This window comes from Podarcis vaucheri (assembly GCF_965113315.1).
Source record: "Podarcis vaucheri genome assembly, chromosome: 9".
NCBI classification, from domain to species: domain Eukaryota; kingdom Metazoa; phylum Chordata; class Lepidosauria; order Squamata; family Lacertidae; genus Podarcis; species Podarcis vaucheri.
The window spans coordinates 60,604,981-60,620,004 of record NC_138767.1 but is presented as its reverse complement, the minus strand read 5'-3'; the positions used below and the strand labels follow the sequence as shown (position 1 = coordinate 60,620,004).

General features: G+C 42.7%; 1 protein-coding gene across 5 annotated transcripts in view; it reads left to right on the top strand.

The window, feature by feature from the left end:
- GABRG1 (gamma-aminobutyric acid type A receptor subunit gamma1) overlaps positions 1–15,024 on the top strand; it is a 76,625-nt gene that overhangs the window by 45,065 nt on the left and 16,536 nt on the right. For 4 of the 5 annotated variants that reach the window (XM_082238246.1, XM_082238247.1, XM_082238245.1 and 1 more), the window contains exon 4: positions 12,196–12,416. In XM_082238246.1, the coding sequence (XP_082094372.1) occupies positions 12,196–12,416 (221 nt within the window). Of the gene's footprint in view, positions 1–8,192; positions 9,968–12,195; positions 12,417–15,024 lie in introns of those variants that run through there. The other variant, XM_082238248.1, reaches the window with a different exon arrangement.

Here is a 15,024-nt window from a genome sequence, read left to right as displayed (position 1 = left end):
CCCCCAAATATTAAAAAATAACATATTTTGTTTCTGTGTGGCTGCTGCTGCTGCCTTCTCACAGAAGCAAACCACTTTTCCAGAGCAATATAAAAATAAACACAACAGCATTTGTTTTTTTTTTTTTTGTTTTTTTTAATAATTTTTATTACATTTTTTACAGAAATAACAAAAAGATCAAAAAGTAAGAAGAAAAAAAAAAAAAAAAAAGACCAGAAAAAAAGGAAAAAGAAAAACACGACCATTTCGATAACTCATTTCAAATTTCCATTGGACTTCCCCCATCCCTCGCAGAATGCATTTCTTAACAATAAATTTATCAGCAAATTATATCCTTATTTCATATGTTTCTTTCTATTTTCAATTACAGTTTAAATTTAAATCTCTTGATCAATATATACTCTGAGCAATATACCATAATATCGTTTTTACCCATTTAAACCTTGATTCTTTCATAAATCTTGTCAAATTTCATAAATAATTAAGTTTTGTTACTGGGGCTAGATTCCCAATCACACGACATCTTATGTTTCATATAACTTATAATACTTTTGCAAATAGTCTTTAAATTTTTTCCAGTCCTCCTCCATTGCTTCTTCTCCCAAGTCTCGAATCCTTGCAGTCATCTCGGCTAATTCCATGTAGTTCATCAGTTGCGTGTGCCAGTCCTCCAGTGTGGGCAAATCTTGGGTCTTCCAATGCTTAGCGATAAGAATTCTTGCTGCTGTTGTAGCGTACATAAAAAAAGTTCTATCCTTTTTAGACACCTTCTGGCCGACAATGCCCAGAAGGAAGGCCTCTGGTTTCTTGGGAAAAGTGTACTTAAACACCTTTTTTAACTCATTATAGATCATTTCCCAGAAGGCCTTCAGTCTTGGGCAGGTCCACCAGAGGTGAAAGAATGTTCCCTCAGCTTCCTTGCATTTCCAACATTTGTTATCGGACAAATGGTAAATCTTAGCTAGCTTAACCGGGGTCATGTACCACCTGTATACCATTTTCATAATGTTTTCTTTCAAAGCATTACATGCAGTAAACTTCATACCGGTGGTCCATAACCTTTCCCAGTCATCAGACATAATATTATAACCAATGTCCTGAGCCCATTTTATCATTGCTGATTTAACTGTCTCATCTTGAGTGTTCCATTTAAGCAGCAAGTTATACATTCTCGATAATAACTTGGTCTTTGGTTCAAGCAACTCTGTCTCAAGTTTCGATTTTTCCACCTGGAAACCTGTTTTTTTGTCTAGCTTAAAAACCTCATTAATTTGGGCATAATGCAGCCAATTTTGCACCTTATCCTTTAGTTTTTCAAAGCTCTGCAATCTCCAGTTACCTTCAATATTTTCTATTATTTCCCAATATTTCGGCCAATAAGCCTCCATATTGGTTGTTTTCCGAGCTTTGGCCTCTATTGGTGAGATCCACCTCGGAGTTTTGCTTTCCAATAAGTCTTTGTATTTTTTCCAGACCATATATATTGCTTTTCTGACAATATGGTTTTTAAACATTCCATATGATTTACCCTTGTCATACCACAAATACGCATGCCAACCTAACGAATTGTTGAAGCCTTCCAGATCTAGGACATCAGTGTTTTCTAATAGAATCCAATCTTTCATCCAGCAGAAGGCTGCCGCTTCATAGTATAGCCTTAGGTCCGGCAGGGCAAACCCCCCTCTCTCTTTTGCATCAGTTAATATCTTAAACTTTATTCGGGGCTTTTTGCCCTGCCAGACAAACCTAGAAATGTCCTTCTGCCACTTTCCAAAGCATTCCACTCTGTCCACAATCTGCAAGGCTTGAAACAAAAACAACATCTTTGGCAAAACGTTCATCTTTATAGCTGCAATTCGGCCTAACAAGGATAATTTCAGTCTTGACCAAATTTCTAAATCTTTTTTAACTTCTAACCAACATTTCTCATAATTATCTTTAAATAGATTCAAATTCTTGGAAGACAGATTGACCCCCAGGTATTTCACTTTCTTAACAATATTTAGTTCTGTCTCTTTCTGAAACCCTTCTGTTTCCATGGCCGTCAAGTTTTTCCCTAAGACTTTAGTTTTTTGCTTGTTCAACTTAAAACCCGCCACCCGACCAAATTTCTGGATCAGTTCTAAAACTCTTTTTGTACTGGGTTCTGGCTCCTGTAGTGTTAAAACCAGGTCATCTGCAAATGCTTTCAGTTTATATTGTTTCGCTCCGACCCGTATTCCTTGTACCTGCCGATCCTCCCTTATCATTTTCAGCAAAACCTCCAGGACTGAAATAAACAACAGAGGGGATAGGGGGCACCCCTGGCGTGTTCCTTTTTCAATATGAAGTTCTTCTGTCACCACATTGTTCACTATCAACTTAGCTTTTTGTTCTGAATAGATTGCTTCTATTCCATTCTCAAACCCCCTTCCCACTCCCATCCCTTCCAAATTTTTCTTCATAAATTTCCAGGAAATGTTATCAAAGGCCTTCTCCGCATCAATAAAGATCAATACTGCTTTGGTGTTAATATTTGTTTGTAAAAGTTCCAAGATATCAATAATGTTCCTGGTATTGTCAAACAAATGTCTGCCTGGGAGAAAGCCGGCCTGGTCTTTATGGATTATCTCATTTAATACTTTTTTAAATCTGTTGGCCAGAATATCCGCAAATATTTTATAATCCACATTTAGGAGTGAGATGGGACGGTAGTTCTTGAGTTGAGTCTTTTCAGTTTCCACTTTAGGTATCAATGTGATGAATGCTTCTTTCCACGTATCTGGTGCCTTCCCTCCCCCCATAATCTGGTTACAAACCTCCTCTAGTGGTTGTATCAAATAGTCTTTTAACGTCCTATAATACTTGGAGGTAAGTCCATCAGGTCCTGGAGATTTGCCCAGCTGCATATTCTGAATGGCATCCTCGATTTCTTGTTGTGTTATTTTACAATTCAAGGTTGATCTCTTCTCTTGAGATATTTCTGGAAGACCATTTTCTTTCAAAAATTGTTCTATCTCGGTTACATCCTCGGGTCCTTGTGTATACAGCTTTTTAAAGTATTTCTGGAAACACTTTCTAATTTCTCCCGGTTTCTGAATGTTCTTTCCTTCAACTTCTAGATTGGTAACGTAGTTTAATTTTTGTCTCTTTTTCAACTGCCAAGCTAGCAGTTTCCCACATTTATTCGCCGATTCAAATGATCTTTGTTTCATTTGTTTAATTCTCCATTCCACTTCTTGGTTAATCAGTTGCGCATATTGTGACTGGTGGAATTTAATTTCTCTTAAGGTCTCTTTGGATTTTGGGTTTAATCTTAATTTTTTCTCGCCGTCTCTTATCTTCTCCAATATCTTGTCCTTTTTACCATTCCAGAGTTTTTTCTTAATCGTATTCTGTTGTATCAGAAACCCTCTCATAACAGCTTTGCTCGCGTCCCAGATTGTTCTTTTTTCCACCGAGGTGTTCAAGTTGATTTCAAAATAGTCCTTTAAAGCTTTTTGGGCCTTCTTTACAATCTCTTGATCTCTTAGCAGGTTGTCATTCATTTTCCATCTGAAGGAGTCGGCAGTAGTAAATCTCATTTCCATTTTCAGAGCGTTATGGTCGGAGCAAGTCTTTGGGCAGATTTCTATTTTTGTGGTCTTAGGTGCCAGCCCTCTAGTTGTCCAAATTTGGTCGATCCTTGTCCATGACAGGTGGGCCTCAGAAAAGAAAGTTCCTTCTTTACCTAGGGGGTTTCTCGTCCTCCATGAGTCAATTAAATCCATATTGTCAGTTAGTTCAAAAAAAGTTTTTGGTAGTCTTCCATCTTTAGTCAAATTCTGGTTCTGTGACTTATCCATAAAAGTAGAGACAACCCCATTCATGTCTCCCATCATAATGATGTTAGAATAGTCCAGATAGTCCAATAATGTCTCATGCAGCTTCTTATAAAATTCTGATTTCCCCTCGTTTGGTGCATAAATTCCTAATATCAAAATTTTCTCTCCTTGGGTCGAAATCTCAATAGCCAGGATTCTTCCTTGTTCATCTTTAAACAAAAGTTTCGGTGAAAGAGTCTCTTTGGCATAAATCACCACGCCTCTCTTCTTGACTCTGTCTGATGAGATGAATTCTTGGCCTAATCTTTTATTTGTTAACACCTTCCTGTGTACCCTTGTCACATGGGTTTCTTGCAAACAAATTATATCCAAATTCTCTTTCTTTAGGATATGGAAGATCCGTTTGCGTTTTTCTGGGGAATTCGCGCCATTAATGTTCCAACTATATAGCTGCAGAGACATCTTGTATCAATCTGTTGTTACTCTTGTGGGGTGTCCTCTTTTTTGTCCGAGTCCGAAGGTGGTAACTCTTTCCCTAACTCTGGTGGTGGCCAAATAGCTGCTCCTTTCTGTAGGTCTTCTCCGTGATCGTGTAGGAACTTCTGGCAATCCTCTTTCGTTTTGATTTTTATCTTCTTTCCTTTGTATTTAAATAAGACACCTTGTGGGAACTCCCACCTGTAAGGTATTCCGTTACCTCTCAAAAGTCCAGTTAGGTCAGTGTAGTTGGCTCTTAGATCCAATAATTGTTTAGGGATATCTTTGTAAATTTGTGCTCTTCTATCCTGGATCACAAGTGCTTTATTGAAGTGTAGATCAAGTAGCTTGTCTCTCTCCTGTTTAGTCCTTAAAATAATCAAACAGTCTCTAGGCCTGTCCTTCCCAACGACTCTTCCCAATCTAAATGCAGTCGTTATTTTGAAATCTGTGTCTTGGTTTATACCCCAGAATTTGGAAAATTCTGCCGTTAAAAAGCCGGTCAAATCCTCTTTCTCAATCTCTGGGATAGAGCGTAATCTCAGGTTATTTTCCCTGTTTCGCAGTTCCACCAAAGACAGGTAGGCCTGCTGGTCTGTAATATGTTTGTGGAGCGGTCTTACCTCTCCTTTCAGTTCCTCCACTCCTTTGGCTGCAGCCTCTGCTTTTCCAATCGCAGCCTCCGCCAATTTTCGATTTTCAGATGTTGCGTCGTTTAAGTTTCCAATATCTTGTGAATGCTTGGCCACCTGTTCCGAAAGTTTGGTAATTGAAGATGTGGCTAAGTCAATTTTTGCAGTTTGATCATCCACTTTTTTGTTCAAAATTGCGAATTGTTGTAACATTTCCTCTAAAAGAGTGTTAGATCCTCCAGATGCCATATCCTCACCTATTGGTTGTTCAACTTCTTCAGCTGGTGTTGTTGGCGAGGGTGCAGTCTGTAAAACAGCAGGGACTGAAGATCTACGTCCCTGAGAAAACAGGGTTGTTTGTGTCAGTTTGCCTTTCCCTGCCTTCGACGCAGCTCTTGTTTTTACCCTGTCGCTCATTCCACACCTGTCTTTGGATTCAAGGTCAGACTGTCAAAAGTTTCATGAGGAAGGCAGGCGCAAGCGTAAACAATCTAACCACAGAAAGACAAAGCAAAGTTGGTTCTCAGGAAATTGTAAGTCCCAAGTTCCACTAGAGGGAGTAATGTTGCAATTCAGGGAAGAAGAAACAAAATTTCAGACGCCATTAAAGTTCCTTAAGTTAAGTAAATTAACGATGATCCTTGGAAAAGACCTTTTCCCTCTAGCAGAGCTCTCACAATATTGCCATAAGTTTCTTAAAAGGTGCAAAGTACAGTTGTTTAATTGTATCCAACAGTAATGCCTCTAAGTGTCCATTTCAAATTTATAAGTGTATCCGCAAAGTAGCCTTTTGTCCCACTGCAAGTCCGGGACTGGGGGTTTTAAAGTCTTTAGAATTTAGAAAAGTCCAGCAGAGGAGAAAGTCCCCAAATAAGGTACAGAAAATAGCAAGGAAATAAAAGTAACTTGCCTGCTTCAGTTTCCGACTTTTCCGAACGTATGATGTCTCACTTTAAAATCTCTCCGCACTGCTTCCAGCTTGTCAAATCTTTGCTTTTGATCACTAGCATCCTCGGGAGACGGACTTCCTTTTTCTCGCCTCCCGCTTTCAGCCAAATTCATAAATTTGTAATCCAATTTTGAGTAAATCTTACTCACGAGTAGTTGGTTTGTAATCCAATGTAAAAGGAAGAAAGGTCGGCGCTCATCCGCAACAGCCGCGCGGCTTCACTCCCGCAGAAAGAGCGATGAATCCACAGCACCGCTTCCCCTCCGCGCTTCCGGAGCCCCTTACGGGGTCCCTTCTTCGTTTTGGGGGTCGCTCTAGGTGCCCGCCGGATCCCACGGCCACGAGCTCACTCTGCTCGTGGTTTTCCGGAGGCGGCGCGAAGCAAGCAATGGCGGTCCTCTTTGCGCTGCGAAGAGGGGCTCCGCAGAAAAGGGTCGTTCGCTGCGGCAAAGCGACGACCAACACAACAGCATTTGTTATATAAATGTGCATAACTGCCTGCTCAACACATTTGACACGACTCATAATAATAAAGCAAAGTGATACAGCTTGTATTTTCTACCTGGCAACTTCAGGACATATTCGAGGTTCAGCTGAATCAGAAAGTAGGTGCATTAGCTGTATGTGGAGGATTCCTAAAGACGAAATAAAGTCCTGTCTCACACCTGCCCACCTGCCTGTTGTTGTTTAGTCGTGTCCGACTCTTCGTGACCCCATGGACCAGAGCACGCCAGGCACTCCTGTCTTCCACTGCCTCCCGCAGTTTGGTCAAACTCATGCTGGTAGCTTCGAGAACACTGTCCAACCATCTCGTCCTCTGTCGTCCCCTTCTCCTTGTGCCCTCCATCTTTCCCAACATCAGGGTCTTTTCCAGGGAGTCTTCTCTTCTCATGAGGTGGCCAAAGTATTGGAGCCTCAGCTTCAGGATCTGTCCTTCCAGTGAGCACTCAGGGCTGATTTCCTTCAGAATGGGTAGGTTTGATCTTCTTGCAGTCCATGGGACTCTCAAGAGTCTCCTCCAGCACCAGAATTCAAAAGCATCAATTCTTTGGCGATCAGCCTTCTTTATGGTCCAGCTCTCACTTCCACAAAGACAACAGGCTCACCTGCCTAGGGCTATATTAGTGCCCAAGCACTGAAGGACCATGGCAGGTTCATGTGTACCTCTCATATTCCCTTCTAGCAATCTTCCAGATGTTGATGAGTAACTTGCATGATGCAGACACACAGAAGACTGGGTGGGTATATGGGAGATGCTCACAGCTGTTTCATTCTTGGTGTGGCCATGCATGTTCTGCATGTGTAGGTGGGGTGAAGAGGAATGGGGAAAACAAGGATCAGTTCAGAACCCATGGGAATCCATGCAGGGAAGATGAACCCTCCCACCCACATACTACATGGCTGCCATAGTGCATTTGGTATCACTTCCCTAGGAACTCAAAATGCTTTTTATTTGTATTGTATAAAGGGCATGGTGGCATTTATCAGAGTAAACATCATAAGATGATACAATGTTTGCTTATGCTGGGCAGCACAGCAATTTATTCAGATGAATACGTTACCTTTGTCATGAGATTAAAATTAATAGAAACTCAATTACTGACCAGTAGAGGCTCTGCAAGATGAAGTGGCCAATTTGTAAAGTCTAATGCTCCATTAAGGAATAGAGAAAGATATTGGGAGGAAATGCATGCCATGGTCAGGAGGAGTAATTTCCCTCCTACTGATAAGCATGGCAGTCTTTTTAATGTGATGGATCTGAATGCTGTTGGGAGAAGAATAAATAGAATGAGGTTGTCTGGATGTCTTATTACAGTTTATGTGGGAGATGAAAAACAGTGTCTGGATATGAAATCAAAAGAGAATGTTATACGAGTAAGAATTTCTGCCCAAAGTCTGATGAATCAGTACCCACACCTGCAATTATGGTATGGCACACAGAGCATTGGTGCAGATGTTTGGGTCGGATGTTAGATGGTTGCTGCCAAACCGCAGGGAAAGAGAGGCAAACTAGAAAACGTGAACACTCTCTGCCCATTTATGTGCTAACGGCTTTGTAAACCTCTACTGCATGGAATGATGGCTCTTGCAGGTGCACATAGTATGTTCCAACCCATTTCATCTGATGGACTGATTTCTCATCTGTGTCACTTTCATATGTCATTCGCTCACATCGTTCCCATTCCTCTTCTGCTGTAGAATACATATTTAAAGAAATGCATTTGCTCCCATGAAATATACTCAGAGTCGAGTAGTCATTTCATGCTCTTTATTTCAGCTCATAGGAACAGTGATTGATTTCCCCCCCCCAAAAAAAAAAACCACCCCATGTGATTGGCTGACTCTGCTTCTCTCCTGGAGCCTGGTTGGTTTGCTCCTGCAGGCCAATCAGGTTGTTGCATTCCAGAATCCTACCGACCTGATAGGCTGATTAACTTCCTCCTGGGGCCTGATTGGTCTGCTCCTGCAGGCCATTCAGGTTGTTGCATTCTAGGATCCTAGCTACCTATTGTTCTAGCATCCAAGCTCAGTACATAACATCCCAACACACACATTTTGCACATTGTTAAATGCATTTTTGACATACTTTGCATTTGAACATTCAGGAAGTGGAAAAGCCAATGAACAGCTAAGCAGAGGGCGATTTAGGGCAGTACAATTAGTTCTATGCAGGGCATAACGACTTTGACGTCGTGAATTGAGAAGAATGGAAGGCAAGAGGAGGGGGGCACCAAATGTTGGCTTCGCATAGGGTGCAAAGTCTGACCCTGTGCTAAGTTCTCATTCAGGCAGGCGATGCAGATCAGGTTGTTTCATATCAGAATTTGTAAAGGTCAAATTAACTAGCACCCCTACTACATTGGAGTGATCTTCTTATTCAGCTCTTGAAGTTTGTGCCACATCACCCAAGCCTTGTAGGACAGGGGGGTCATCAATGGAGAAGTTTGCTATGATCAGGTTGCTTGATAGGTATCATCCAAATTTAAAGGTGACTGATGTGCCTTTTAAAAAGAAAATTCCCCGTGTGAAAATTAGGAATGCAGTGTGAGAGATGTAGTGAACAGGTGGGTATTATATTTTTTTTAAAGGATATCATTTGTAGTAAACAACCCTACAGTTTTCTAAAGAAGCAGCCTTTCTTCATGTTAGGCTCATGCAGGCATCCTTCTTATACTACAGTGGTACCTCGGGTTAAATACTTAATTCGTTCCGGAGGTCCGTACTTAACCTGAAACTGTTCTTAACCTGAAGCACCACTTTAGCTAATGGGGCCTCCTGCTGCCGCCGCACTGCCGGAGCACGATTTCTGTTCTCAACCTGAAGCAAAGTTCTTAACTTGAAGCACTATTTCTGGGTTAGCGGAGTATGTAACCTGAAGCGTATGTAACCTGAAGCGTATGTAACCTGAGGTACCACTGTATTAGGAAACTTACCCTTATCAAAACATATTTGTGAATTGCCCTGACGAACATGTAAAAGCCAGTTATTAAATTATTTTATACAATTGACGGTCATTCAGTCATGGGGAATAGTGTAGACTCAAAGATGTTGTGTTTACTGTGTGTCTTTAGACCCACAGAAAAGCACACTGCAACCCAAGGAGCCATTAAAATATACTACCTTTCTTGCCAGTGTGGTATTTTGCTATTTCTTATTATTCAAGTGTCTTGCCTTTCATTTCAACTATTCTCATGAAGCTAAGCCAGAAACCCAAGTGGTACATGTCTTTCTCCACGATACGTCATTCCTTTCCCCCTCATCACTGGCTTTGTAGCATACACAACCATTGGTTGGCATTCTGTGGCCACTGAGTGTGCATAGCCATTGCTGGGCTTTTTTCGGGGTTCCCCCTCTCAGTTTTTTGCTAACTGGTTTTGTGCTTCTGAATACTTTGGGGCTTTCCTGCTGACATTTCATTACTCATAGGAGGAACTTCAGCAAAGGCAGTTCTATCCATTGTCAGGCACATAGAAAATTTATTTGAATCAAAGCTCAGGAACTGGGCTAAGATACGGGCCATGGAAGTAATAATTATATTGAAAAAGGCTGCAGAACAATGGAAAAAGTCACGTGAAAGTCTCGGGAATTGGAACGCAAAAATAAAGGTGATTTGGCAGTCAAAGCAGACTTCTCAGTGAAATCTAAATGACTGATGTTCCTCCTTTGATCTGCTCCCACTGTATTAAAAATATTAATCCAACTTCTTGAAAGAGGAACAATGTGACCATGTCACACCACAGGAATTCATCAGTTTACAGACATAGAATGCAGGCAGGGTTACTGGAATTAGATGCCTAAAGTTAGAAGCGAGATCTGTAATTGAATGAAGCTGATTTTCAAGAGTTTGGCACCCAGCCGCTTTCACTAAAAAAAATAAAAAATGTTGGCAACTGTGATTAGAGAGGCTCCACAGTGTGTGCTACTTAGCTCAGTTTCCTCATGTAGAAACCAGATTACCTAATTAGAACTAAATTCAGAGGGTGAAATCCTACGTTTGTGGCATACAGGCAGCTCAATGTTTGCTGCTGACTCCAGCAATCTCAGGGCCTCTTCACACCTTACAGATTTTAGGTGTACACCAACAATCTTTAAGGTGTACCCCTGAATGTGCAAAGTGTAAGTGAAATATACTTATATTTGCAAACGTGCTTCATATGGGTACACAACCAAGGAGCTCTGATTGACTGCAGCTCCTTCTTAAGAGTTTGTTGCAGATGATTACAGGAGGTCATTGGGCCTTACATTGTATTTCCTGTTTATCTCGTATTGTACTGCATGTGTGGTAGCGAAGCCTCACTGCTAGAAGTTCATGCGTTGGCCTGGGATGAAGGAGCCAGACATGGAATTGCATGTAAATAACTCCATCGCCTTCTCTGCTCATGGAAGCTGATCATCCGAGGTTCTAAAGCACACACGGGCTCCCTTCTGCAGACATAACCCCTCAGATGTGTGAGAAGGATGATGGATCCAAGAAACAGGAATGTGATGGAAGGTGGCAGTGAGCATGCTCCTGCTATTATTTATTTAGTTAGTTAGTTAGTGAATTTATATACTGCCCTATACCCAGAGGTCTCAGGGCAGTTCACATAAAAAGATCCCAGTATATAAAATAAAAATAAAAACAAAAACCCAGTTACAGATAGGTAGCCGTGTTGGTCTGCCATAGTCAAAATAAAAAAAATCCTTCCAGTAGCACCTTAAAGACCAACTAAGTTAGTTCTTGGTATGAGCTTTCGTGTGCATGCACACGAAAGCTCATACCAAGAACTAATTTAGTTGGTCTTTAAGGTGCTACTGGAAGGAATTTTTTTATTTTAACAAAAACCCAGTAATACACGCCCCCCAAAAGAACCACATTTTAAAAAGGATATGGGATGTTGATCAGGTCAACCCAAGGCCTGGTTAAGAGGAACATTTTTGCCTGGCACCTAAAGGTGTGTAATGAAGGCATCAGGCAAACTTCCCTGGGGAGAGCATTCCACAGGCGGGGAGCCACTACAGAGAAGGCCCGTTCTCGTGTTGCCACCCTCTGGACCTCTCGATGAGGAGGCAGACAAAGAAGGGCCTCAGAAGAAGAACTCAGGGTCTGGGTAGGTTCGTACGGAAAGAGGCGGTCCTTGAGGTATTGCGGTCCTTAGCCTGCTATCTCCCTCCTGTGCTTCAAATGGCATAGAGGGGTGAAAACCAGAAAAACCAAACCCTATTTGTCTTTGCTCAGAAGTAGGGATAGACGAATCTTACCAATTTCAGTTTCTCATTTCCCCCATCTTGAAAATATTTTCTCCACATTTCCACAGCAATTCATGGTTGCTTTTTTTTAAATGACCTCATTGAGATTTGTCAGCAGTTTAGTGTGAATTTATCCTAAAATGCACAATGGTGCCTACTTGAGAGGGGCCAGAACTGAGTTCCAGTGAGTTCCGGCTGAAAGAAAGCCCTGCTTATATGTAGGACACTTTAGTTGGATACTATCCATAGGATCTGAACCTAGACCATGGGTAGGCAAACTAAGGCCCGGGGACTGGATCCGGCCCAATCGCCTTCTAAATCCGGCCCGCAAACAGTCTGGGAATCAGCATATTATGTAAAAACATAACATGAGTAGAATGTGTTCTTTTACTTAAAATGCAGCTCTGGGTTATTTGTGGGGCACAGGAATTCTTTAATATATTTTTTTTTCAAAATATAGTCCAGCCCCCCCACAAGGTCTGAGGGACAGTTGACCAGCCACTTGCTGAAAAAGTTTGCTGACCCCTGTCCTAGACTGATTCCAGTGTTTTTACTACCCAATTTGATACCTTATGCTGAAATTATTCTCTCTCTCCTTTTCCAGGAGTACACCATAGATATCATTTTTGCCCAGACTTGGTATGACAGTCGCTTGAAATTTAACAGCACCATGAAAGTACTTATGCTAAATAGCAATATGGTTGGAAAAATTTGGATTCCAGACACTTTTTTCCGGAACTCAAGAAAATCAGATGCCCATTGGATCACAACTCCAAACCGCCTGCTTCGCATTTGGAGTGATGGACGTGTTTTATATACCCTAAGGTAGAGTTGTTAACCACCCACTGAGAATTTTCGGTTCTCTTTGCTGTTGTTTCCTGTTAATTGCTAATTTTGCATATTGCTCTGGAAAATTTAAAGTTACAGGATTTGCAGCCTAATCCTACTCATGTGTACTCAGAAGCAAGTTCTGCTCTTTTCAAGAAACATTACTTCAAAGACATGTGCATAGGGTTACAGTCGAAGAAAATCAACACTGCTAAGCAAAATTTCCTGCCTAGAATTCAGAAAGAACTGCAGCAGCAGGGAGTGCCATTTTTTTGGGGGGGGGGGTGAAACTTAATTTTTGCAAATTTCTTCAGCGAGGGGTCTTAAAATAAGGTCTTTTTGGGGGGTGAGGAATTCAAATCTGCTATTATTTCTGTTATTGGACAACATTCAGCTTGGAAAGTCTATCTTTGATGAAGAAGCACATAAACTGCTTTTGGAAAACCAAAGAATTTTGATGTGGCTTTCTGAAAATGTCAAGTAATGCGCTTCCGCTGCCAATAATAATAATAATAATAATAATAATAATAATAATAATAATAAACTGCAAGTACTTGGCAATTATTTTTAATTATTTCCATGCAATTTTGCACACATCTTACTTATCAAACAAAACTTAATTATATTAATTTAACCAAAATATCTTTTGAATTCCTAAATCATGTCTACGGAGGAAGCTGCTTTAGCTGCAAATACGGAAAAGGAGCACTCTTCCTTGTCCTTCACGAGGGAGGGACAAGAAGCCGTAGCTCTCCCACCAGACTTCAGCCCAGGCCAATATGGCTAATAGCCACAAATTATGGGATTTGTAGTCCAGCAATGGGCCAGAGGCTCCCCACCCCTGGGTTTTTGGGTTTTCAGTCCTGATTGACAAAACTGCACCTAACATGCAGCTTTCATTAAGTCAGCAGACAAGCTGGTAAATTGAGTTCTTAAATTGAGCACGTAGCCCCGTGGTTTCCAGCTGCCTCTTTGTGCACAGGGGACTTGCTCAAGGTGAGAGCAATCTGGAAAACAAAGCAAAGTTCAGATGTGAGCAAGTGTAGTAGCAGTAAAAGGATCTGACAACCCTTTGGGCTGTTTGGCTCCCCAAGAATCTCTGGCACCCTCCCTTTCTCTATGGCATTCTGTCCATGGAAGGCTGGAGGGGAGAGCTGGCAATTCTCAAGCCTGCTTCTTTTGTTGTCAGGCTGAGAATTTGCTTATTTTGCTCCCCTAAGGCCAGCCAGTTGCTGTATCTTGTAGTGCCAAACTGAAGGGGGAGAGAGAGACACTCCTGGTCTAATGTTTCATTGGTATAAAAGAGTGTACTTTGCAAAACACAGACTGGGAGTTAAGGGAGAAATAAGGAGAGCTGCTGACTGGGCCGCTACAAATAACAAACACACAGACAATTTTAAACTCTGAATTTAAAGGCCTTCCCTGAGGGGCTGGAATGGGTTTTTTAGATGGCAATGCATTAGCAGCTAGTTGCTATGAGTAGAGTGGGTTGCACTCACCTCAGCCATAGCCCATTCTCTCTCCAACTGGGAGTAACGTAACCCATTCCCCCCTCAATATAAATAACTCGGTGCCTCCGTCTGTCACTGCTTGTTTACCCCAGTGTCCTTTCTGGCCAGAAAAGAACTCATCTGTTGCATGTACATTCCCTGTTGTTTGTCCCCGCCATTCTTTCCTTGTGTGCGTGGGTTTCTGTGAGGCATGGTCCGAGTCCAGTCCGAGGTCGAGGGTGCAGTATTGAGGCCGTCCGTCAAAGCTGAAGCTGGGTCCAAGGCAGGGAGTCGGGCGAGGTCAGGAGATCCGGTAGGACAGGGTTCAGGCAGAAACTGGCTACCAACAACGTTGCTCCCACAACTTGGGACTGGGGCTGGCCAGTGGCGTAGCGTGGGTTGTCAGCACCCGGGGCAAGGCAAGTAATTTGCGCCCCCTAACCCGTGGATTTGCGCCCCCTAACCCTAACCCCAGATGTTGCGCCCGGTGCGGCCGGCCCCCCTGCACCCCCCATGCTACGCCACTGGGGCTGGCTGGCTTTTATCTGCCTTGAGGCATAGGGCGGCCCCGGTCCACAGGTGACTCGCCTCTCCTGGCCTGGAGGCAAGCGCTCCTCCTGCAGGAACTTAGTTCCTTCCGCCTCTCTGCCCTGAGCCTCTGTAGCTCAGGAGAGGCTGGAGGGTTACTGGACCCAGAGGCAACCTCACCTTCCCCTGACGGGGCTGAGAGTGGAGCACCTGCAGGCAATGGGTCCTCCATCACCTCAGGAGCCAGAGCAGACTCAGCTGGTGCCTGCACCTGAGGATCCAGCACAGGTGAGGACCCTTCAGGCTCAAGCCCCAGCCCCGGCTCAGCTGGTTCTGGAGGCGGGGACTCCTGTGCAGGCTGGGATTCCTCAGGTTCAGCCTCTGAGTCCGAATCCCCGGCCATCACAGCTTGCGATTGGTAACACCAGCTAGGCACCTCAGAGCCAAGTTGTTTACATGGGTCATGACTGGCACCCGCAACCAATCTGCATTTTCAATTCTCTGGCCATGGGCCTGTTGCACACCTGCGTGGTTTGACCGACTTGCCGGACTCCCTTTCGCGCAGGTCTGTGGCGCACTTCTGCACA